Source organism: Pseudopodoces humilis, chromosome 1, assembly GCF_049639895.1.
Source record: "Pseudopodoces humilis isolate 2021_Gansu_Grassland_sample_001 chromosome 1, ASM4963989v1, whole genome shotgun sequence".
Classification (NCBI taxonomy): Eukaryota; Metazoa; Chordata; class Aves; order Passeriformes; family Paridae; genus Pseudopodoces; species Pseudopodoces humilis.
In genome coordinates this window covers 14,789,363-14,815,939 of record NC_142200.1, presented here as the reverse complement: position 1 = coordinate 14,815,939, position 26,577 = coordinate 14,789,363, and the positions used below count along the sequence as shown (strand labels likewise).

At 37.1% G+C, this 26,577-nt stretch overlaps 1 protein-coding gene across 4 annotated transcripts in view; it reads right to left on the bottom strand.

Moving 5' to 3' along the window:
- The window catches only part of TRPS1 (transcriptional repressor GATA binding 1), a 213,033-nt gene that overhangs the window by 6,369 nt on the left and 180,087 nt on the right, over positions 1-26,577 (bottom strand). For all 4 annotated transcript variants that reach the window (XM_005516951.3, XM_014256583.2, XM_088059620.1 and 1 more), the window contains one exon: positions 5,104-5,226. In XM_005516951.3, coding sequence (XP_005517008.1) covers positions 5,104-5,226 — 123 coding nt within the window. The remainder of the gene's footprint in view (positions 1-5,103; positions 5,227-26,577) is intronic.

Here is a 26,577-nt window from a genome sequence, read left to right as displayed (position 1 = left end):
GAGAAAGAAAGACACATTAAACAAATATGTGAGACAAGGCTCATGCAAATTTATCTTTTCTTTTGTGAAGAGCTGTATTACAACATTGTTATAGGAATGACCAAATTTCAATCCAAATGCAGGTTCATGGCCCCTTATGCTGAAAGTAAACTATAAAATGGCTTGTTTTATCAACCTGAATCAACCATCTTAGACATCCTGTACCTATTTACTTAAAAAGGCATGAAGAATCCAAGCTGTCAAACTATTTATTACCTCTAACTCCTAAAAATTTCTGGGAGAGACATGTTGAAAGTGGGTGCTGAGGTGGGAGGTGCAAGGCCCTATGCACTCGTGTTGTTCTATGCACCGTGTCCCCAGAGCTGCTCTCGGGCAGGGGTTTGCACAGGTCCCACTGGGACGAGAACTGAGCAGTGAACTTACCTTCATACTCACCCTGCCCTGACATGGACAGAAAACACAAGCACACACAGGGCTTGCTGGCCACCATTGCTGTCACATAGCAAAAGGGCTGCAGGTCCACTGTGTGCTGAGTGGGATGATGGTGGCTAGAAAGGGACTATGAGGAGAAGAAAGCCCAGGAAAGCTATGCACCAAAAGATCTACCTCTGCTTTGGTTCAACTGCCCCTCCTTCACCCAACTGCATTGCTTTCTAAGTGTTACTGATGTGCTACTAAGTCATGAGGGAGAGAAGGCATCCCCTGAAGGCAGGGGAAAAGGGATCTGTAAAGAAATAAGCATCACAAAGAGGCAGAGGGAAGAACCAAGTGAGGGCTTCTGTTTCCATTTGCCACTACCCCACATCAGCTCATGTGAAGTGGCCTGTTTAGAGAAGAAATGAAAATACTTTTGTGTGGAAAACAAAAAAATGGTACAAGTAAGGACAGCAGTTAGGCCTCCTTTAAAGGCTCCCCAAGAGAAAAGCAATAGTATCTGAATGAAAAACACCAGCAGTATGTTTCTCTACTGAGCAGACGGTAGAGCAAAAAAAACTACCTAAAAGTCATTCAGTTTGGTGTGTTGGCAGCTGCTTCCCAAAGGCACATAATCCTGTTTTGGTTGGAGGCCAGAAAAGTGCCCCCCGCCCCAGCATTCCACTTATATGTTTATTTAGAGATTTTAACATTGTTTTAAAAAGCAGATTTAATTTTGGCTTACAGTCAATATCCAAAGTAATCGGTACCTTGAATGTAACTAAATTTTTAAATATATTCATAACTTCAAGCTAATATGAAAACATCCAGAGCTGGAAGAACACCCATTCTATTATTTGTAGAGATTTAGTCTCTCTCTTGAGTTGCCATATTCCTCTCCTTTCACGTATTTCTTTTTCTGCAGTTGGCTTACTCTTAATGGTTAACTACATTTTAGACAGTGCAGCTATTTTTTAAGATTTTACTTTTTATTAAAATGCTGAATCAGAAGTATATACACACTTTGATGTAGATTTTTAATAAGAGAAATTTAAACTTGCCAGAAAACAGCACCTGAACCAACCTCCTCACACAGATCAAAGCTGAGACAAAACTGTGTTTAAAAAAATTACAATATTTTTTATGTAAATTTTATTCAGATAGATTATAGTTTGCACAATCAATAGCCAATTAATATGCATAGGGATATACTTTTTATTATAAGGTTTATTATAAGACCTGATAATAAAAGGCAAGGCTATTTCCTTGCCTTTTTATGACAATTTTAACTCAGATGCTGTGTGAGATCTTATAATGTTGCTGCTGCTCTTATTAAATGTTAAACACTACAGACCTTTTCTATGTAGCTTCCACATAACTCTCCAATAATTTAGAAATACTTTTAGTCTCACTCTTCATGCTACAGGTAGGAGGTCTGATTATGGGAGTAGTTGAAAAAATTATCTTCCTACCTGAGATTAGGGACCCTCCTACACTTACTTGAGACTCCAGCTATTCAAAGTTATTCTAAGTTCAGCTTTAAAATTCTTCAGCTTGCTGTGCTCATCTGATTAAACCAGCCTTTAGATGACTAAAATGTACTGTTTAGTGGTGTAAATATACTCATTTTCCTTATTCATGGTAGTAAGGTGCAGATAAAAATATCCTGTATTTGGATACAACCAAGGCAAATAGAAAAGTTTAAGGTCACTTCTTGATTTTCAGTAGGGCATTAAATTTAGAATATAGTGGGAACATTACCAGAACTTTACTTTTAAAATGGACTATGTCAGATCCTTAATTATGTTAGACATAATATATTGAAGATGATCACAGATATTTCTGCCATCAACTGGCAATCTCCCCACTCCAATAATATAAGTAATTTAAAAAAAACCCAAAAAATTCAGCAAATGCTTCAGTAAATTATTGTGATTAGATTTCTCAAATGCCATGGGAAAGTGAAGCCTCCTCTAGACTAATCCTAGAATATGCTGCAATTCCTCACTGAATTAGTCCAAGGATGTTGTCAAGGAATCACCATGGAATAAAACAGTGCTCCATGACCAAGTTCGAGCTATTTAAAATATGAGGTAAAGCACCACAATAATAATGGTCAAATTCATGACTCTGAGGAGACAGCAAATGTGAATATTGTGTATATGTTTGCAGCAAGATGCATTTTTTTCACTAAAACTATTTTAATAATAGAGTCTTGGATTATAATTACAAGTTTCTTAGCATCGTTATTTGCACTAAAAGAGAAAATGTGAAAAATGTGGCAAGTTTAATATAAACTATCAATTAGATAGATGGAACATTTTTGAAATCAGATGAAAATTATTCAAGGGTATCATAGAAATAGAAATGTAACGTATAGCAGAAATCACTACCATGTTAACATCTGTCAGTCACTATCACCTAGCAGTATCTCATAGATCACAGATTTTTTTTCTTCTGATTAAACCAGAGTGAAAAAGGGACCTTAGGCTTGAGTTAATGAGGATGGTAGTGCTGGATAGTAATAATCCAGTCAATAGGGAGCTAAGAAATATGCAAACTACTACAGGTGAGTTTTACTCAGCTGTGTAGCATAATTTAGATGAACAGTCTTACAGAAGGGAATTCTATTCACATGAATTTTTATAGTTTTGGACATTTCCCTAATAACTGCATTATCCTAGACCCCTTAATTCAAAACCATACATGACACATACTTACTGCAATTTTTCCTGAACAGACAGGCAGACAGATAAAAGAAACTCTCATCTTTCTGGTGTCAGTCTAAAGAGCATCCCTTTGCATAGGACTGTCTCAAAAGGTGTCCCAAAGGAGAGATTTGTTGGATTATTTCAGGCTCCTACTTATAAAGGAATTGCTATCATACCACAGCAGAGTAAGGCTTAATTAAATTCTTTTAATTTATTTGGTCAAAGTTCAGTTGAAGATATTAATGTTGAAGTCCACCGAATAGTAGCTTATTGCCATGCTTAAAAAGTGGAGCTTAGAGATAGAGCCACCTTCTTGCTTTTGAGATGCATAAAATAAACTTTGACATTGTGTTTCTAATAAATGTTGCTGGAAGTGCACTAGTTCATTCCTACTGGTTCATAAGGATGATCCAAATTGTGCTTGAATTTAAAACTTCTTCTTGTACCTTATCTATTCAAAAAGTTATGTTGAAAATCATGATAAGATCTAACACTACAGCTGTGAAAAATATACTTAAAAATGGGAAAATGGAGTCTGCAAATGGAAGTTCTACAAATAACCAGACTCAAATGTCAAATTAAAAAGCCAAACTGTCCTTCTTAAAATCTTTGTGGATGTTCACCACTGATCAATTTCCTTAAGTTAGATATTTTATCTACAACTTTGAGAGGTGACCAGGAAGATGATACCTAGAGCCAAGCAATACTCAGCCAAGATGCTGGCCAGAGACCATGCATTAGTCCATCTTCTTTGATATTATTGGCCTGACTGGGCTAATCTGGGCCTTAGAAACAGTGAGCGACCCCAGAGTGACACACGTGGTAAACAGAGCCAATCCTTCACATTGGTGATGGTCATGCTGCTTTTAAAAATTGTTTTTTGTTTGTTTGTTTTATTAAGTGATCTGGTTTGGCAGGATGTTGTGTAAACAGGATTATTGTATGGGCAGTAGACAAGACCATTGAGAAGCTTAGGTCTCAAATTCAGTTTCTGGAAAACTTTTGAAAAAACTGCACACTTTCAGTCACCACATTTATTTCTGAATTAGGCTCTAAGCCTGAACTGATACATTGCCCTGGCAAACTCCCAAAGACTACCTCGTTTCCATTTCTGAGTAACAGTAACACTTTTTAATTTCATGGGAATGTTGTAAAAATTAATTAATTAGTCACCTGACTCTCCTATGTGTGCCTATTAAAGGCAGCAAGGATAATATTTAACCAGTGGGTCTTAACCTAAAAGATTCCAAGCATTTTGGCACTGATCCAAGGAAACACTTCAGCATAGCTTTCCTGGACCTGGACCAGAGCATTCAACATCTTTCAGGATCAAGTCAAGTGTCAATAGGATGAAAAGCAATATAGACAGATCATGATTATTATTTATTCCCTGACTGATCCTGAGGGATGGTGACTCTTCCCCTCACCAAGTGATGAGTGCCTTCAAGTGAATAGCTTCCTTGTTATTTGTCTTCCAGCAGACTTTAACAACTGTAGAAAAAAGAACACAAAATCCCACCACCCTATATCTCCAGGAAATTTACTACCAAGAATAAAGAAGGTAAGAGATGTCAAAGTATATAAAAACTGTTTCAAGAGATATTTTAATATAGATGTGATGTCTAATTTCAAGAATTTTGGTTTTTATTATGAGGACTCTAGAATTCAGAGAGCTTTCATCACAACCTATCAGACGCCTTTTAAAAGAATTCCCAGAAAAGAAATAATTTTACCCTTATTTTGTATCAGAATAATTAAATGCATCACTGGTGATCTCAAACACATCTACTCACAACATCCCAGGCTGTTTCATAATGAATCACATCTGATCCCAAAGTGACCATTCTGCAAAACCCTGTTAGGAAATTAACTGCAGGCCAGGGAGTGGTACTAATCACACAACCAGACAAGACCACAGCTGCCCAGCTTAGCTGTGTAGCTGTTTTTCCTACTGAACAAACCGGGAAGTTCTTCCTACCGAGTGAAGCTTCTGGTAGAGGCCACACGCGTTGCATACATATCCACCATTTGCATTCTTTCGCCAGAGAGAGGTCTTTGTGGTCAGGCAATTGGCACAGAAAACACCCGAGCCTCTACGTCTCTGAAATAGGGAAGAAAAAGGGAAAAAAAACAGGTCAGAGGTGAGTCACATGAGCTGTGGAGTTAGGACAAATCAACACAGGAGTTTTGTCTCTAGACTGGCAACAATGACAGTATAAAACCACACTGCCCATAATGAGGTCAGGTTCAATTGTGCTTAATAGGCACCACTGATTTTCATTATAATTAACCCCAGAGTGATGGATGAGGTGTGTGAAACACCAAAGCCTTTTCAGAATAACAACTTTAACTTTTTGAACTTCAGGTTTTGTGCATTTAATGATAGTTTCTAAACAGCAAATTCTGAAAAAAAACCAAAACCTTAGAAGCTGACAGAAGATTGTAAACTCTCCTGGTTTCAAAACAGATTATTTCTTTTTAGCTAGCTTTATTTAAAGTGTGATTGGTAACAAGAATTCTGAAATACCACCAGTTCAATTAATTACAGTTTGTACCTGTGTCATACTAATTTCTTTAACAGAGATTATATTGAATACATGACATTCAGTTCCAGTCTTTTACACTTATTTCTGAGATCAGTATAAGCTACCATATATACCTGCAGCCTGCTATGAGCAAATAAAATACAGTATTCTATAAAGAGACCTCTTTTGAACTTCATTTGAAACCCCAGAAAACACTGTCTCATCAACAGATAGATTTATTTATTTTATTTTAGTCAGGCGAAGAAGGGCACATTACAGCTTGCCTAAATACAAATTGATTTTAACCAGACTGAGCTGTGCATTCATCAGCTTTCATAATGATCCAGGAATATTTAAAAGTCGGCATGTTTATGAGAATTGCTCATTAAATTTTTTCTATGGAGTAATGATTTCATTAAACTTCTCATTTAAACAAAACTCAGGCTATGTTTGTGGGCCCAAATACTAATAAGCAGGAAACGGAATTTTTTTGCAGAGAAGAAAAACCAAATTTTAACTCTGTTCCCTTTTTGCAAAGGGAAAAAATGATCAGGAAGAAACCTTCAGCATGTAAGATAAGAATGAGTGACTACATGGAAAACAGTCTGGGTGAAAACTAATTTTATTATAAATTAGAAATTACTAACACTATAAGTAAAAATTTCTGAGTTTCATAAAATTTAAGTAATTTATTTAACTTTAGTTCATACTGTGGAAGACTGGTGTTCATGCCAAAAAAATACAATGGTTATAATTGTACTCTGATACATTTCAAATGGAAAGCTTTCTGCAGACATAATTTTGGCTTCAAGACTGGAACACTTTCTTGGCATTGAAAGGGCATTTGATTCATCGGGTGTTTCACAATGTATCACTAAAAAGACCTGGTGAGCAGCCAGTTCCCTATAGGGTAATTTTTCCATCCAGATGCAAGTGCTATCAGAGGCCCTCGTCAGCTAAACTAATTATGATCTTGCATTTGCTGATGCCTGCTCACTCTAACGTTCGACATCCTCCATTAATCATCAATACAAGGAAAATGAATGAAACGTAAAGAAATGAGGGCTGGTAAGCTGCACAGCCATAAAAATCTGAAATGAGTGCAATAATTTAACAAGATTGGGGAAATGTTTTTAGTGAGCACAAAGTCAGGCTAACAATTGCCCTTTTAAACCAAGAACACAATTTCATTTGTAGAGCAGACTGAACACCAAAAAGGTTGAGCATACTTTAAAGTGATAAAATAAAATCAAGATTGACATCAAGATAATCTCTCTCTCAACCCCCTTACATCATCCCTTACTTTGTCTCTTAAGTCAGATGCAGTAGTATATGACATTTTTGTCACTGTAGCCAAGAGGACAACTGCATGGTAATTGATGTCCTTCAGCAAAAATCTAACTAGTTGTGCACAAAAGATGCAGCTCACCCTGGAACGTTGCACTCATCTACAAGTACATAGAAGATCCCAATTCTTTTTGTGGCTGGATATCCTTGACCAGCTTTACCTGGCTGCTGAAATATTTTCCATAAGAGTACAATAAAAGTCTCACTAGACTAATTCCAATTTGGTCCACTTGGAGGGTGAGAAGTTTCCAGGCGGAAATGACTTTATACGGCCAGGATTCAGCTACAACTGCAGAACTGTTCCTTTTCATTCCTGCTTCTTGTCTGCTGGCCTACAGTTTCTTGGTGTGGTGTATTAACCAAGTGGAGTTGGAATCTGAATCAGTCTTTCTACTGCTTTATTTCTGTTTGTGTTCCATGAGTTTGGGAAATACCCTCTACAAATTCATGAAACACTACTAAAATATAGAGAGAGCAGTCTAGTTTGTATGCTGAATTTCTACACACTTGAAGGGAGACAGAAGAGAAGGTTACACAGAAGTCTTCATTAAATGCAGTGGAGCTAGTATATCTACAAAACATTGACAAAAGCAACTCATTTTTCTCCCTTTTCTAAAGAAAGATCTGATTCAAATTGGGTATTAGTTGCAGTGTAATCATATAATGACTACAGCTGTCAGCAACCTACAAAATACATAGTAGTAGCTGTATGTATTGAAGTCCTAAACCTCTGCTTATTCACTACTTACAATTATTTATCTGTTTAAAATTTAAAGTAGTTCAGCTAAACATCCTTCCCTAAATTTAATGCAAACTATGTAAATCCATCATTTGTAGTGTTTTAAGTGTTGTATCTTATCTTTCTTTACCTTCTCTTATTTATCTATTATTTAAGGACCTTACAGGATAATCAACATTGATTATTTCAGTACCAAAGTGTTTCAACATAGCTTATATATACTAATCAATGAGGAATAAAAATGCCTCTGAAAAAATGTAAATGCTGCTACTTTGTTGAACATATTGGTTATGAAAAAACTATTTAAAGTGGGGACACACAGCTTTAGAATGGATTTCCTGACACAAAACAGAACTGTGGCAGATTTGGACTAAAGATTCTTGACTCTCAGATGCTACTAACCACAGAATGGATCTGCTTGTCAAAATATACCTCAGAAATGTTGATGTCTGCAAGAAAAAAATGGAGGGCTTTTTTAAAAGCCTACAAAGTAGTAATCCTATTATCTTAAAGAAATACAGTTTCTTAAAAAGAAAAACAATGAAAATCTAGGCCTTTACTTCCCATATACCAAGTTTTCTAAGTTATTGGTCAGCAGAAATGATTTAAATTTTTTTGTTGCTAAATGTTCATTATCAATTCTACTATTAGTGATGGCACTTCTGCATGGGTCTGTTTGGTTTTGCACACTCATCACTTGAACTAGTCTATAATACTGGCCAATATTGCTGCTTTTCTGGGTAGCCTTGCAAAGAAACAGGCACATGAGCTCAAATCCAGCAAAACCTGTGCAGCAGCTATTGCCTACAGCTCCCACAAAACCCAGCCATGGGCTCAAGTGCTCTGCTAAGCACCACCATCAGCATCCTCAAGAAATATGTTGAACTTCTGCTCTCCTTAACACAGTTAATTTCTTAAATCAGCATAGTAGAGGTAGGTAACATGACTAGTCATGAGAGAGCCTGAGCAATAGATAAAAAGGTTTCAGTCTGTGACCAATGCCACTAGCACTAGCTGGAGTTATCAATGAAAATGTCATGTACATCCCTGGAAGAATAAGTCAAAAGGGTCTAAATAACTAAAATACGTATCTACTCGGTCAAGCTTTAATCATCTGGAGCCTTACAGCCACTACATTACAATCCCAAATCCTGAAGGAGCCAGTGCAGAGAAGAGCCTGTCTCTATTTCCATTCCAGTTCCGAGGTCCGGGCGTTTAATATCACAGTTGTCTCAAATCACATTAGGCTGAAACTTGGCGTAGGTTTTTGTCAGCCCAGATGTTTGTTTTTTTTTTTCTTTCTTGGTACTGAAAACTTTATTTCAATCAGTTCAGCTGTTTGTAATTTGGAGATTGGCCAAACTGGGGGGTGGGGGGAGAGGAGATTTCAAGTTTTTCAGATAACTTTCTAACAAATCTAGAGTCAGAGTGGCTTTGCTCTGGTGAAAAAAAAGTATGCACACATTTTAGTATTTTAGTAGTAGCAAAGGAACAAGTGGATTATTATTTTTATGTAGCTAAGTTATGAAAGTTTGTAATTATTCACTGGATATGTCTTGCAGACCTCTACTAACTGTTTTCCCTCAGTAAGAACCATGATGAAAGCATGTAATTGCATAACAACCCTTGATATGCAGAGTATTTACTCACATTTTTTATGGTTTCATATCTTGACCATTTCAAATTGAACAAGTCTGAAACTTGGTATATACAGCGTCAAGCCCAAATGCCCAATTTTTTTTTTTAACTCCTTAGATGATTTTTGCTAGTTACCAATACTTCATTGAAAGAAGGCAACTATTAGTAGTCCTTTCTGCTAAGCAATAAACCAGCAGAGAATATGATAACAAGTAATTCACTCAGCTGTCTTGCCAGGCTCAGGCCCTTCTTCATATAAACTTTTGATTTTAAAGGATTGACTCTACTATTCACATGATCCAAACTTAGCAGCCATGCAAAAGAATACCTATGCTCCATGTTATACAAAAGGTATTTCACAATATACTGAACTTTCAGGGATTTTTCAGTGGAACTTCATGTAGCAAAATATATCCTGTAAGAGCACAGCCAAAAACACTTCTCAGGAACTGTGACTTTTTAGCTAGCTAGACTAAGCAACAGTGCCTGACACTCTCCTAGTGCCAAATACATCCTGTTTTCAAAATTTCTGCCAGAAGATGCTTTTAGAAACTCAAATAGGCTCCACAAGCAGGAGCTAAGCATTTTTCTTACATCACCCTCTTGGTTTAGAACAGAACAAAAGTTGTCTTATTGCTGATTACTTTCACTTCCCCGACATAAAACGACGATATGATGAGGACTGAGTGGATTTTTTAGCATCTCTGGCCTCTCTAATGTGCCAGAAACAGAGCACACTGTAATCATGGCTCCAGAACATGAGGTGCAGTGAAATCATAAGTGTTGCCCAAGAATAAGCATGTGCCTGACCTATTTCCAAAGATGAAGTTGGGGAATATAACCACACATGCCTTGCTGAAAAAAAGGCAAAACGCCGGCTCTGGGTCCTCTCTGGCAACACGGGAGGTCAAAAAGGAGAACTCCAGGAAACTTGCACGCATGCTCAGTATGAGCCAGGTAACTTGCTGTGGAGAGCAACAATTGTAAGCAGCAGGTCTTGTACCTTTAATCATCGGGCTGCTACCATACAGTACAGAAAAACAGTATAATGCGCTCACGATCACATCACTCTTTGTTGCATTTGCACTGCCGTAAGTATGAAAGAGTTTCTTCTTCCATACCTGCTACATCATTCCTGCTTTGTTCTCCTTATATAAGCAGGTATTTGATATGTCTTGAACTCTAGTGAGGTTTAGATTAATTAAAGATTAATTAAAATTTAAAACCTAGGCAGCAAGACAGCATCTGGATGTTAGATTTTTGTTTAAGATGGGAAAGGCATCTTTTAGACCTCATTTCCTAGAGTTGCAAAAGCACTCAGACCTTTCTAAATGTCTTTAATCAAAACTGCTTTCTCTCTCTACTGTGAAAACAGACACAGCTATGTTTCTGTGAAGTTTCACATTTAAAAAATTTAGTTGCTTTTGCTGCAACTAAGTCTAAATTAAAAAGAAATTCATTGGGGTTTTCTTCCCTTTGTATACTCAACAGCTTTTAGGAATACACCAGACACAGCAATTTTTTGTCCCAGAAGTGAAAAACTGAAACACAAAAAGCAGAGTATTAAAGTAGAAGTTGTTTTCAACCTTAAGTATGAGTTACAGATGCCTCTAAGTCAATTTAATGTGCCAAATCCAGACTCTTTATCTAAGACATTTTCAAGAACAATTGCATTAAACAGCTGTATTTGAAAGACACGTAAGAAAGACATTAGGAAAGACAAGGTAAAAAAAAAGTAAAAATGCCAAAAAGGAAAGTCAATATTACACACTTAATTTATATAGAAAGTTTAGTGGAATTTTTAATGCTCTATCGTGACAGCACCTTTTTATGATATATGCTGTATCATAAACTTTTAATGAGAAGAATCAGGGGGTCTTTAGAGAGGGAAAAACCAAGACAGTAAATTAAACATTACTGCTAGCGCTGCCTTTCAGAATCCTACCCCTGATCCCTTAGGGAGAGTAAATATTTTAATGTGCATGTAAACTGCAATTATTTTTTTAACAGCAACAGAAGTGAAGATGAGTAGATTTTGTCCCAGCATTTGAAGCTGTTTTTTTTGTAAAGCTACCTTAGAGACAGTGGCATTCACTACTCAAAAAAAACCCCCAACTCCAGCCCCGAAATCAGGCAGCAAACTACAATCTTTTTGTGTTGTACTGAGCAAGAATGGTTAAGTACGATACTGGTTTAGGATGATTTGCATTGAAGTAAAACAGTGACTAATCTAAATAAATTACTAAATTAAGAAAACAGAGCTATGAAAAGAAGCCAATAAATCACCTGTTGGAACTCTTCCCCGCCCTCACCTCCTCACCTTTACATCCTCCCTGAAGTTACAGCTGACCCAACCCTTGCCACTGCGCAGGCAGGGACATGGCTTTGGACACCACCTTGAGCCAGAGCCAGAGCTCCACAGGCAGGAATTTACCATCGCTTTCTTCTTCTGTTGATAGCCATACGCAACTGTATGATCACTTAAATAATCATTATACACTTTATAATGACTTACTAATTTTTCTTTCACTTCAGCACTTATTAGTGAAAATTAGGTAGTTCAAATCATATTTCCTTGTCAATCCAAACAGTTATAGAAGGCAATTTCATAGTTTCTCCCTCAAGATCTGCAGTGGCAGAAATATGAAATAATAAAACTTCTTCTGCTGAGAAGATTTCCTTGTCACAGTTAGTGGCAGTTAATTTTTAAACACAGTGTGTTAAAAATGTATGTGATCTTCTGACAGAACAAATACTTACACAAAGACTAAATAGATACACATATTTATTTTAATGTGTATTATTTATATATTTATACAACTTATTTATGATGTGAGGCATTTGTAATGAGCAACAACAAAATGTTTTCTGATTAGCTATATGTTAGTCTGGTTTACAAAGAGCTAAATATTTATTTAATCATTTTACACAAAGTATGATCTTTCATAAAGCAATTGTCTTCAACTGTCTTTACCTGGATATAATGTATTTTTATGGTCTTAGCCTTCAATTTTCACAAGATGACCACCATTAAATCTCTTCCAGTGCCTCAAATAGCCAGCACACTATGGCATAAGCTCCCTTCTGGTATATTTTGCCACCGAGTATCAACAGTATGACAAATACTTCCACGGCGGCAACCCAAAAATTTATTTTTAAGGTTTTATTAAGACCAATAGCAAACAGCAAAAAGCAACCTGGAGACCTGCATTTCCCGCACAAGAATGATGTCACTTTGCAGCAACTGAAACCTATTCAAGAGGAATAGAAATTCTGCCTCCAATAACTCACCGAGTCAATTACACAGGAAAGTACTGTAATGGGCTGTCCCCCGTCAAACAGCTCACGTACACCACTTCCTTCTCAATTACCAACTTGTCTGCATTGCCATCTGTAAAAACGAACGCATACCTTGTGCTGCCAGTTTCTGCTCTTGCACTTCCATTAGTGGAACTGGCTGCAGCTGCTCAAGAAGAAAGCCCCGATTGTCTTTGTTTCCCTTCCATGTAGGCACTATTCTTCTCCTTTCCTTCTGTACCTCAGCTCAAGGTAACGCATTATCTTTGTGGAGGTGTGCTCACAGCTCTTTAAACTAAAGTCTGCCTAAATTTGAGTCCTGTTATCTTTTTACAGTTTATCTAACACAGTAAAAAGCTGCCAGCAGCATCTCTCAGCATCTTCATCAGAATTATGGGGTTAGTCTTGCCATAGGTTTTATCAATTGTTTTTAAGTACTGCCGTAAAAATTCCTAAGTTGCTGGATAAACAACTTCACATTTTTCTAAACCAGCTTGATTTAGACCACTAAGGCAAATTTAAAAGAGTATTTATGTGAAACACTGAAAAGTAAGATTAAAATAGAAATCTAATTTAGGAATAATAATATTATCTGCAAAAAATGGTTAAGTAGACATATTAGTGTACACAAGCAGAATAGAGGGAGCCTGGTTTGGGAACTGTGATCCTGGCCCCATAACCTTTCTCTGCTTGCACTTTGCTGCAATAGATTCATGCAGGAGCTCTGATGCTGAACGGCTGCTTGAAACCTCAGTGCTCGCACAGAGAGAGACCACTGCTCCTTCCCAAACACCATGTGCTTCCAAACAAACTCAGCTTTTCTTAGAGCCTTTCTTAGACTAAGTCATAATGAGTCTCTTGCATTTTAGTTTCATATTAGAAACACAATATAAAATAGTATAAAATGTACAAAATTAGACTACTCTTCTGATTAGCAACTGAAAGTAGTATCCTCAGAACTAAGCATGCTGAAAGTGACATCGAGAAAACTGGAAATGCTTCCAACTCTTTTACTTCTTGGCACAAAGCAAAATTACCCAACCTTTGCTGTCTCAAACAGGGAATCTAAATCAATAGTCAGATTTTGCTATAAACTAACAGACTTTCTGAGATAAAAGTCATTTACAATAGTGCCTAAGCACGGAATTAGGTGTTTAAATTTAAGCACCAGTACCAGAGGATTTATGTTCAAGAAGGCACTCCACGTACCCCTTCTTTCATGAAGTAATCTTACTCATTAAATGAACAGACAAAACTGGAGCAAAGCTCCATCCATATTTCCTTAAGCAGCCTGGCTTTGACATGGCAGGAGCAGCAGACTGCTTTTGCAGATCTCAGCTACGAGCCAGTATGTAGCTCTACATGTGATAGTAATTGAGGGTCCCAATCCCGCAAGTGCTCTGCTGCAAGCGTGAGCACAAAGCTGCTGGAGTTCTCAGCTTCTGGCATCTGTTCCCACTTCCACAGAAATCAGATGGGCAAAATTAAGTTTTGAGGAAAAAAAAAATCACAGACATTTAAAAAACATTCCCTGACCTTATTAAAGCCCACGTGATCTCTATTTATACAGAAAATAGCTCAGAAAGCCAGCATCTGAGAAGAGGAACTCTCATTTGTAGATTTTGGCTGAGGGCTGCCAAAATCAGCAGGGGAAAGGCTCCTCAGGGGTAAAAATTTCAAAAGCCATTAAGAGTCTTAGAAGCCTCAGTCCCACTGACTTTTGATCACATCCATCCTTCCAAATTTGCACCCAAAATCTGGAAACTACACTGTAAGAATAACTTTTAATTCGAAGTTACAAAATTAGGATCTGAAGCTTTCATAGAAGTCTTCAAGACTCAGGGAGGAAATGTCAATTAGGTGTCTACTCCTTGGTGAAAATCAGTGAGGTAAAACTTACCTGTTACTTGTACTTTAAAAAAATTCCCCTTAGGACCATTAATTTTATTTAAAGAAAAAATGTAATGAGAAAATGTTTCATACAGGCAGCTATAGCTCACATACTTATACTTGTTCAGTAACTGTAATAACTATAATTTGAGTCTCATGCAGTCCCTGTGAGAAAGCTGTTCCTAATGTAGGATACAAAGCAGACTATGTCCACCTTTTATTTTCAGTACACTTAGGACTGCACTCTTATTGCAGATCTTGTTACGTGCTGTTGCTAGAATGATTTCCATTCAGAAAAATCAACATTTGCCAACCCATACCACACAATTACCATAGTTATTTCCTATTGTGAGCTTAGGGAGAAAATGTGGTATCCCAGACACCACGGTGTGGTAAATATTGAAAATTAGTGGCCTTTTTATAATGGACATTTTCATCTAATCCAATCCATTCCAAACACTTCCAGATAAAAAGACAATATGCCTGAGTCTGTGTCTAAGTGGTTGGTTCTAACGCAATCACCTCATTCCACCCTGTGATCACAGTTTCAGCAAAAACACTTGATGGCTTCCTTTCTGATAGCCTTAGGAAGTAAGAATGGACTAGAGCTGTGATCAACTCCAGCACCTACCTAAAGAAGTAACTCCTGATAGAGAAAAAAAGGAGGGGAAAAAAACCCCCCAAATACCACCCCTGCATTTGTATTTTTTAAAAGCTAACCCATCTCAAATTGCCTAGAGCCTCCCAGATTGTACTGGGCAAAGCCCTGTCAGCAGGTCAAGGGAGATGATCCTTCATTCTGCTCAGCCCTGATGAGGCCACACCTGGAGCACAGTTCTGGGCTCCCCAGTACAATAAAAACCTAGATGTATCAGAGAGAGTCCAGCCATGTGCCACAAAGATGATTAAGTGACACAGTCTTCCACCGTACAAGGAGAGCCTGAGACAGCTGGGACTGTGCAACCTGAAGGAGAAGGCTCAGGGGGATCTTATCAGTTTGTGCCTGATGGGGGAAGGGAAAGACAGAGCCATGATCTTCTCAGTGGTGCTCAGGACAAGAGGCAAGGGCACAAACTGGAATACAGGAAATTTCATGTGAACCTAATGGAAAATGTGAGGGTTGTTGAACACAAGAGCAGGTTGCCCTGAGAGGCTGTGGAGTATCTGTCCTTGGAGAAACTCCAAACTGACAGGACACAGAGCTTAGCACCATGTTGTGGCTGATCTTGCTCTGGGCAGTGGGGTTGGATTGGATGATCTCCAGAGCTGCCTCTCCCAGCCTCAACTATTCTGTGAAGCTTTCTTCAGTCAGAGGCTGTAGATTGCTTGTCACTCTTCTGTTCTATTAATTTTTATCTATTTCAACCTTAACTGCTATTCATTTGCATTGCAACAGAAAGTATTTTAAATTTCAAGGCTATAAAAGTATTAATTAGAATACACCAGACAAAATTTTACAGATTGCAAACTGCACAGCTATTAAAAATGGAGAAACCTACTTTCAAATTCCACTGTAAATAATTTCAGAATTTTTACAATGAACATTGTAAAGTATCTAAAGTAGATTTTACAAAAATATTTCACTGCTTGCTCTTTCCTATCAAGATCCTAATGCCTACTTGTAAATGAGACTCAACATACGGTGTTATATAGCTTTCCTTAAAAATACCATTAAGATGAGAAGAAGAGAACAACTGTTCTATATTTTAGAGACATTTCTCCTTAAATAGTGTTTATGTACTGCAAGCATCCCTTCCATAAACAAACCAGGTCTTTGGAACAAGTGAACACAATCTCTGAAGAATCTTTACCAGCTTCTATTTCTGGTACATGATGCATTGTGAATTTTAGGCCAACATGGGCATATGGTATCCTAGTCTGATAGGAAACATTTCATGGAATTCAAGACAGAGCCACAGCACAATAACTGGAGACCTTAAAATCTGTGATACAACACAGGGTTTAAAAAAAAAAAAAAAGACAAAGGAAAAAACAGAAAAACAAATATTTTGTGATAGAAAACTAGAGGCAGTAGAGGCATGTAAACGCACAAGAAAAAATAAAGTCATAGTAACTGGTGTGCACAAAGGAATTGTCTGAATCACATTAAAGCTTAACCTCATTAAGCAAACTGCCTTAACCTCTTTTTTTTTTTCCTTTAGGAGAATCAACCCATTAGGAAATAATAATAAAAAAATCCAAACCAAACAAACAACAAATAACAAACAATATTTATCTTAGGAACATTCAAGAAGGATTTGGGGCTCTTCTGAGTTTGCAGCCTTAGAAGCTGGTATGCCCTCTCTTCTTTCTCTACTCATTCACATCTGCCCAGAGAGAATACTGTTATTACTGCACAGCAGTGCTTCGAGTGGCCCTAGTCTAATTTTTCTCTTACTGTTAAGAAAATGGCTCTTAAATTGTTTAAGACACCAGCTCCAAAATCTGTATGGTGGGAATCAGACTGCATTTACCAAAGGAACAGTTTCTAATGCAAGTGGCAAGGGACAGCTTACTGCTGGGGGCAGTCATTCTCTGAAATGGCACAAGCCTGACAAGAGCAGTAAGAGAGAAACACATAACGTAGCGGGGTTTTCCATCAGGAGTTCTGTGTGCCGAGGACAAAATGTACCCACCCTGTCACATACTCAGGCTTTAGTTCAGAGCGCTGTGAAGGACTGAAAAAACGGCTTTCAAGAAATCAGGCACCGCCTGAAGGAGAGGCATGGCAAAAACTGTCCTGCCAGCCCGCAGCTACCTTATTTTTCACATCCTTTGGAGTCTTCTTAAATGAAGCTGACTGTGCAGAAATGCCTTGTAAAACAAGCCCTCTCCTTCCTTTCTGAAGTGGCATCAGCGAAACAGCTCTGCAGCCTCGCTCCCAAGCGGCTGTGGCTGATCCATATGTAGCTGTGAGGCAAAAACCACAGGGCTGCCTGTACGTGTTCATGCGCTCGTGCACGTCTTGGACACCGACTCAAAGAAGAATTGATTGGTCCCATTCTACTAGTCAATTTATCAGACTTTAGATAGAAAACATCAGGAAACAGTCTCCTTTTTACCTTCCACCTGCCAGTATCAGAATTCATCTGATTTTGAAACCAGCCTGCAGAAGGCCCACATACAAATTTGAAATAAAAAGAAACCTTTAAATTTAGATACGCTGTATAAAATCTCAGCTGCTACTTGTGAACAGTCCATATTCAAAATAATTTCTGTCTACTGACAGAACAAAAACTTCTGACACTCTTCAGAATTCACTTTTCAATTTAATACAGGTTTTATTTAACAGTGAATGTCAAATTGTTTTCACTCTCTTTCTTTATCTTTATCACCTACTGAAATCTTCAAAAGTGAGAAGGAAAAATATGTACAGCAGAAAGAAGCACATTTATAATGACATACCTTTTTTTTAAGAGAAAAAAAGTAACCTTACATTTCATCAGCATCTTTGCCAAAAGCCCTTTCAGGAACTGAAAAGAGAAGGGCCTTTATTTCCTACACATATTTTATAGGAAACATTTTTTGGTTCTGTGTCATGGACTAGGATTTCACACCTTAGTGGCTGGTCGTATGGAAATGGACATGACTGTGGAAACTTCATGGCTGTGAAACCCTGATAGTAAAATCAGCAGGAAGATGAGGAAGGTGTGGGGAACACTGAATGATTCATGCAGTAACAACCTCTGGATCCTTTGAGGAGATTTTGAGATGGCTGCCAACGCTACCTGACTACAACCAGCATCCTGCACCCTCCAAAGCAGGCTGTAAATCTGAGCACGATACAGAGAGAGTATTGCTCTTTTAAATGATGCCCACACATGTAAGAGGACGTGACATGTATGGATTTTTATATGGAAAGATTTTTCCAAAATCAGGGTGCAATTACCAATGAGTTGTACCTCCCAGAAATAATTCCTAGCATATAAATACCAGGCCCTGTTTCTTTCGTTAATAACAGTCTGAGTTAATGAGGGAACAGCTTCCAGAAGTTGCTATAAGCAGTGCAAAGCTAAGCAACTTAGCCACAACATTCAACAAATCAGTGCTTTGCAACTGACTCTTCCATTGCCAAATCAAAGACAAATCCTCTCCTACTTCATACTCAGTTAACCTATTGCATAAAGTACAAGGAAAACAGAAGACAGTAGAAAATCTACAGTTAACCCTGACTTGATTCCAGTCTGTTTTCAACACAGAAGAAGAAAAGAGGAAGATTAAAAGCTGACTGCATTGAGTCTGCTTTTTGCTATGGTAAGGATAATTCTTGGCTGATTTTACTATGGAGCCCTGGCATATGTGTGGCAAAACCAGAGCAGACATGATAGACTAATCTTGAAGATGACCTGCACAATTTTACATTTCAGGAATGACAGTCCTGAAGCACAGACTGCCTGCACAGCCAGGGCTGTGATTTCTCCTAAGTTTCAATTGATTAATGGCCTTGTAATGGAATACAAGTTTCCTACAGAACGTTGTAATGTCCCTACAAATTAGGTCTTGTCTGCTATTTACTGGCAGGTTGTAGGAGCAGTAGAGGGATCAGCACTGCTCAAAGCACTGGGTGCAGTCTCAGGTCCAGAGCGGAAGGGGAAGGAAGCAGCTGGGCAGGACTGTCACCATCAGCTGCTGGCACCAGAGGGTTTACACATTTGCACATTTGAACATTTGCACACACACACACACACACACACACACACCACCAATAAGTCAAGCAACCCTTGACTTTATGGTTCATTTTTGAATCCAGTGCAGTGGATCATGAGTCACATGGTCCGTTCTCATGCAAAATGCCAGTTACAGAGAGCAGAGAATGAAATTCCTTCATTTTTAACAATGGTTATTCACAGAAGACAAGATGGGGATCCCCTTGTTTATCACAGCACCATGTAAGATTACACAGCTAATTCATCAGCAAAGAAGTACCAAAAAAAAGAGACAAAGAATCTCAACATGTAACTTCAGAAGACATCAATATGCTTATTAGTAAAGCAATAAGAAATCTAGCACTCACCTAATAAAGACTCCTAGCCACTACTTCTTCTGAGTTTATCCATTCAACACTGCTACCCTGGATAGAGTAAATAGTTGCCAGGAAATCTACTGCTCATGGTTCAATATTCTGGTATTTTTAAAACACACAACCCTTTTCATGCATGGATATCCCTTAATGTGTCTGCTGGAGATTCTGTGCTTTGCACAGACTTGCAAGAAGGGACGTTGGATGATGCTTGCATTATACTCCTAAGTTCTAACAGATTTTAGTAATAAGTCTGATCTAGTACAGACTTATTACTAATAAGTAAACTAGTACATTCCAGACTTTATTGCACATCTTTCTTTTTCCATTTCTTCCATCAACCAACAAGTCAATAAGAGAATAGAAAGAAAATGTGTGTGCAATGGATAGCAAAGCATTCCAATAAGACACAGGAGTGGACAAATAATATATCTGGGAATATCAAGCAAAGATGTTAACATTAACTAGGTTTACTTTTCACACTATTTAAATACAAAAAATTAAAGAAAGAAGTTTCTTTATTTTAGTCTCAGCCAATTTTGAGTCACACTGAATGTTAAATAAACTATTATTTAATCAAATACAGGCATATTAGTCTCACTCCTGCTGACAACTTCAATTAGAATATTTTTGCTTCATACAAAAAAAAAGAAAAAAGAAAAAGCTCATGATCTTTAAACTACTCTATGGCTTCTGCACAACATCTGGTTACAATTTTTTATATATTCAACCATCAAACTTCTATCTCCACAAAACAGTTTACCCAAGATTTGTTTTAATTATCTTGCATTTCAAGCTTCATATGGCTTTGAAAAGAGGGTGTAAAGATCGCTGATGATGCAGACAGATGCAAACTGAAAAGGACTATATATTGAAAGATGATTTCGAAACAGTTTTTAAAAATGAAAATATCCTTTCTATCATTGCCAGGAAACAAGTGCTGCTTTAACTGTTTCATTACACAATACCCATTGGCTTGATCATTAACGATTTTAATGGGTTTTAGCTGGATTCTGGGAATAAGGCAACCCTTTTTAGCCCTTCCATTGGAGTCATACAATTCGTGAATATGTATTTTTTCTTTTTCTAGCCAATGCAACAGTAGGAATACTGTACTTCTAAAAGTGCTAGTTTAAAACAGAATCCATAGCAAAAAAATCATGTGAATATGATAAAGTAAAAAAAAAAAAAAAAGTAAAATAAACTAAAAATAAGCATGAATTTTACATCAGCACAGACAATTCTTGCTCATACAAAATTTAAAAAAAAGTTGCAATGCATTTTAAGCATGGGAGAAATGTAATTTATTTTCATGAGTCTGTTCACCTGAGTAAAGTTAAACACATTCACAAGTTTTTCCAAGACTGGACCTAAGACAAAAATCAGGAAAATACCTGAGGTTCTGTTTTTATAAAATGTTAGACTCTCAGGCAGCAAAAAGGAAATAAACTATATTTTTCTTAAACAAGTATAGGATATACATCAACTTAATGAGTCATCACTACAGATAGAAACTATTTGTCTTGTTGTGGTAGAATCACTGTAAATGGTGGAGGGTATGAAACTTCTTATTAATTTATTTGCATTATATATGGATGTACGGATTAATGGAAAAGCATTATGGAAAGCTGTTATTTATTCAATGACATAACTGCTTTCAAATCCAGCATATTAAACATATTTTTCCTGTTTTTTAATCAGTCAGCACCGATCATTCCAAGATAGGATATTCAAAGAAACTTCAGAGTTTTTCTCCCGGAGGTGTCTTCTGATGCCATGTATGAATTAGTTCAGACATGGAAGGTTATCTTTTATTTTTTCCTTTTCTTAAAAATGCTCCAAAGAAGCCAGCAGAAGACATAGTTGCAAAAACACAAATTATAACTATGATCAACTTAAAAACAGTTGTGTTTTACTGACTAATTCTCAGACAAAAAGTCTCTTAAGTCTGGTACTGGAGCAATACACACAGCCTTTTTAGAATTCATTTTTAATGAGGAAACTTCATTTGAATATTAAAGAGGACCAGAAAAGGACAATTTTATTTTGGTTCTGTGAGAAATTCTGGGATTAAACCCATGATAAGGTCTCTACATGGGTGACCACCAGTGACCGAAGCATATACACACAATACATGCACGAAAAAAAACACTGACCCTTTTCAATCCATGGTCAGCTACACCAAAATGAGTCTAAACTCTGGAGCTTACTTCAATTATTCAGGAGGACTCTGAGAAGGCCACCTCACTCAACTCCAGGCACTGCCTCCATGGGGGCTGCAAGAACTGCTGAAACACTTCCCCTCTTAGGGGTAATATCTGATGCTTTGCTTGGTAACCAGAAACAGGACAATATGGAAAAATGAAAAACTCTAAGAACATGAACATCACTGATAAAAATAAGTCACGATTTTTCACAAAGCCTTGGTTGGCACAGAGGATGATGACAGAGATGAAGAAGCTGTATTTTACTGAACAGCTTCACAATCTCAGGCTCAAAATCCTGAAGCTCCCTAAAAGACATGACTGGTTCACTGGATTACAGTTGCCACCCCAGCCTCTCAGCAAAGCTGGTTCATGTGCATTAAAGTGAGGAAACAGAAATTGTCACTGACCTCACTGGCACAGCCTGTGAACAACGGGCTTCAGTATTCCCTGCCACCTTTTATTTCAGGTATTGAAGAGCAGGAACACAACTCAGAGTAAGAGGAAGCCAGTGGTAAAACCTATTGCATGTGCACCTCCTGCACACAATCCCCACCAACAATCCCAGGGTACATCTGGAGTGTAGTGGGAATTCAGACACGTGATTTTGATTAATGTTAATGCAAGTCGTGTGGCCAAATCCCTGTACACTACTTTGAGAGCTTATTCTAAAATCGAAATATAATTAAGACTGCAACACAAACCAAATAAGGCAGGGAAATGACACTTCATTAGTAACCTATTGGGTGCAAGCACCACAGGTAACCTGTTGCCTCAGTACTATAATAAAATGTTTAAAGTGTTTATATAACACCACTGTCAGCTGCTTATGAAAATATGGTAAAGATATCCAGACAAAATTTAAAAAAGGTTAACTTCTGCAACTATATAAATTACTTCTATAGATTATAATCTATATAGATAGATTATTAAAATATGCTACTGAATCACAAGTTTGCATACTCTTCCTAGTGACACTTGGAGACCAGTACATTTGTTGTGTTTGCAAATTTATACTAAAGAGCAGCCATGAATAATACAACTGACTGTCAATAGAGGAGATGAAGAGCTGAAGAGAGTAGGAATGCATATGAGGAGTCTGCTTAGTCAAGGTCATAGGTAACAGATAAATGATCTAAAGTTTGTTTTTAGTTTATCCCCCTTGAACAAATCTCTATTCCAGATCTTTATAACTGTGAATACCAAATTTGAACTCTAGAGTGAGAAAAGGTGCCATGCATAGTCTGCTGTCTCTAGCACTGCTTTTGCAGATGACCAAAGTGACATTTCTGTGGTCACTCTCTTATTCCTGCTCTGCAGAAAACTGCCAAGCCAGTTTTGGTTTGGGTCTATTGTTTCCTTTGGTTTGTTGTTATTGTTATTATTATTATTATTATTATTACTGTTGCTGTTGTTGTTGTTGTTGTCATCATCATCATCATCATCATCATCATCATCATTAGCAATGACACTATTATTCCTGTGGACTGTAGGCTAAGGTGCTTCATCTTTCTCCATCACATAAAAGCCAATGGAAAGAGGAGTTCTCTGAACTCATGGAGGCGACAGTAACCCTTTTTTACTAAAAAAAGGGGCGGTTTTTAGTAAAAAACTCTTTAGCTTTTTACTAAAGCTCAGTAGAAGATACTGAAGAAAAAAAATTATAATCTGCAATATCCCCCTTTCACAGTCTTTGGAGTGTAGAAAGAATAGGTTTTGTGTATGTACACGTGTGCATGAACAATGCAGGGGAAAGAGAGGAAGTGACAACTGTTAGCAGCAGTATTTTGCTGTGCTTTATAGATCATGGAGATTTCACAGTAGCAAGCAGGCAATGGTTTTGAGATTGAGCAACTTTCCTTTTTATTGCTTAAAAGAAAATGAAATTAAAGACACAAAATACAATTCAGTCCTTCTTTTAAGATTTAGAATTATTATGATAAACCTCAAGCATTTTGTCCTGGCATTATAGACACGTGTGATGTTGTTGGTAGCACTAAATTCAAAGCTTTTAACGTATGTACTACAAAACAAAATCTGAGAAAAAGAACTGCTGCCTAATGGAAAAATATTAGGGCAATAGGTGTTAATAGTGATTCCACATCTACTCATTATACTCCTTGCCATACTTCTAGCAAGTTCAGAAGAGAGGACTACTAACATAAATTTGACATGAAGTCTGTAATATTACTTTATAAGCACAATTGTCCAAGTAAATGTCCAAGTAAAATGATCTAAATTACGATGAAGATTTTTTTTTCCTTTAAAAACTCTGTGTCTTATATAGATAGGCTTTTCTTTAATATTATGGTCTCTTTAAAATGGATTAGAGGTACACTGTCTTTTGACATAGTTCAAGAAGCAGAAGTGTGCAGACAGCTCAGAGCATATAATTTCTTCCCTCTAACATAAAAAGATGTGTGAAGTTACTATGGCTCTTCAAAAAGGCCTAGTAATTGAGCCTGGTTATGGTCTCATTAATGTGCAAGTTTCATTTATCACCTTCTTTCTTTGAGGATTATATGCATTGATTCATCAAGACTTGTGACACATGGTTTTCATTTGCTCTATTCAGTGCTTCTTTTTAAATCAGTTTGTACTAGATTGTAAGAAAAAATCTGAAAGTAAATCACACTAGCCTCCTAAAAACAAATGAGAAAATTTCAGCTTTTTTTTTTTTTAATTTACAATTAAATGCACTTTTATTCTCTTTTCATGCTCTTTACATGTTTGTCTTTCAAGTATGTTTAATAACACACTTGCTGGATTTAGTCATAACATAAAAAGACCAAACAAAACAATGTACACTGAACAGGGGAGATGTGGCTGTCTAGTAAGTTCATTATCACAAAAAGCAATTGATTTTAATTCATGTAAATGCAAGCGACAAGAATAACACAGTCAAGGTCTTTTCCTGCTGATCTGCAATATCCATGATAAGTTGTACAGTTTAATAATGAGATGCCCTCATATAAATTTCCTGCTGCTTTCTTTCTTTACTTTGCTTTTCTAAAATATGTATCACTTCAAGTATTTCCATTCTGCATGTCACTGGCAAATGCCAAAAATGGAGAAAAAGAGATCTGATAAAGATAAAGCATGACAAAAGTTTCACGGATAATTGCCTTCACATATCCAGTTCAGCTCTCATCTCTCCTAATTAGCCTCATTACCATACCTTAAGACAGACCAGCAGTCACTCAAACTCCCTGTTTTTAATGTCAAAACTATTGCTGACAGGCAAATGGACAACATATGCACTGAGTGAGTCTGTTCTAGACTATTCTTTTACAAGACTAGCCTCCAGCAGAAAATACTAAACAATTGGTCTTCCATAAATGTGTAATGAAAGTATACATACAGTGTGTGAATACCCAATAAATTATTGTTCTATTCATTACTCCATCATCTCTTAAAATGAAGACAACAAAAAAGAAAAATCATTCTCCAGAATATCAAAGAGATCAAACCATTGCACTACTTACTGTCACTGATACAGACTTTTAGAACAGCCTTCCCACAGTGACTGGAAAAAAAATCACTTGAGTTCTGTAAAGTTTGACTATGTCGGTACAGTATTGCTTTCAGCATACCCACGCTATCTCAGTAAGCTTTTTTGTTTTTACAAATCATGTTCAAATGAAAAAGCTTCATCCCATTGCTCATATTAATTTAAAATTAGCTCATAAAAAGTATCCGCAAATAGTTCACAGGGGCACTAGAAATATTGTAATATTAAACTCCACTGACTATCAAAACATTAAACTGTATAATGGGAAGGCATTGAAACCCCTCACAATATCCATTTCTTTATCACTGTTGTTTTAGTCACACATTACATTATGTATAGAGTTTACATACATGGTACTTTATTTTCATTTTCTCTCTTTCTCTATAAATATCTTTCTGTCTAACATCTAACAATTTTTATATGTTTTTCTACTACAACCTCCTGGTAAAAGGTGCCATTTTTTAGTGATTTGTCATATTTTCATGTTCGCAGTACCATTAATATTATAAAAATACTGTTTTATAATTTTCATAACAGAAATTTAACGCTTGCAGTATTGCTTATTTAAGGACTGGAGATTACACGTTTACTGGCCTCTTTCCTCCCAAACTCCTCAGACACAATCTTCTTTGTGATATTATTTTTCTTTTGTACAGTTGTTATACAATCTCTATAGCGAAAAAACAGCAAAACAACAAAACCCCCAAAGCCAACAAAACAAAACAAAACAAAAACCCAGTGAAATGGACTTTCTGCACTTTGCAGTTTGGGAAAACTAACAGTCTATTCAGCATGACTGAAAAATACCCTGAAGGCTAATATTTACTAAGCATGGCACACACACAGGAGCCTTGTTAAAAATCCACAACAAATCTCTCATTGCAAACAAATCCAGAGGCTTGAGAGCCGCTGCAACTGTCGGGGTAATGCTGATCCTGACAGCAGAAAGCTGCTTTTTTACCAGGCTAACAGCTAGCTAGATGTCTGCTGGCTTCTCACCAAGATTTCACTATTTCAATTTCTTCTCTTCAGGATTTATTAGGTGATGAATATACGGCAATCTATGAAAGGGCTGAACAGCATCAAAAGAAGGTAAGGCTGACACATCCGGGCACTCGGTACTCGAACAACGCCGGTGACCAAGGACTGCAACTACTTCATGCAAATAGTCAAATAAAGCTAGCTGAAATTAAACTCTAGACTGGAGTCAGACACTGTGAAGGAATTAAATGGGTCAAAAAAGGGCTTCCAAATAACAGGAAATACTTTCAGCTTCACACA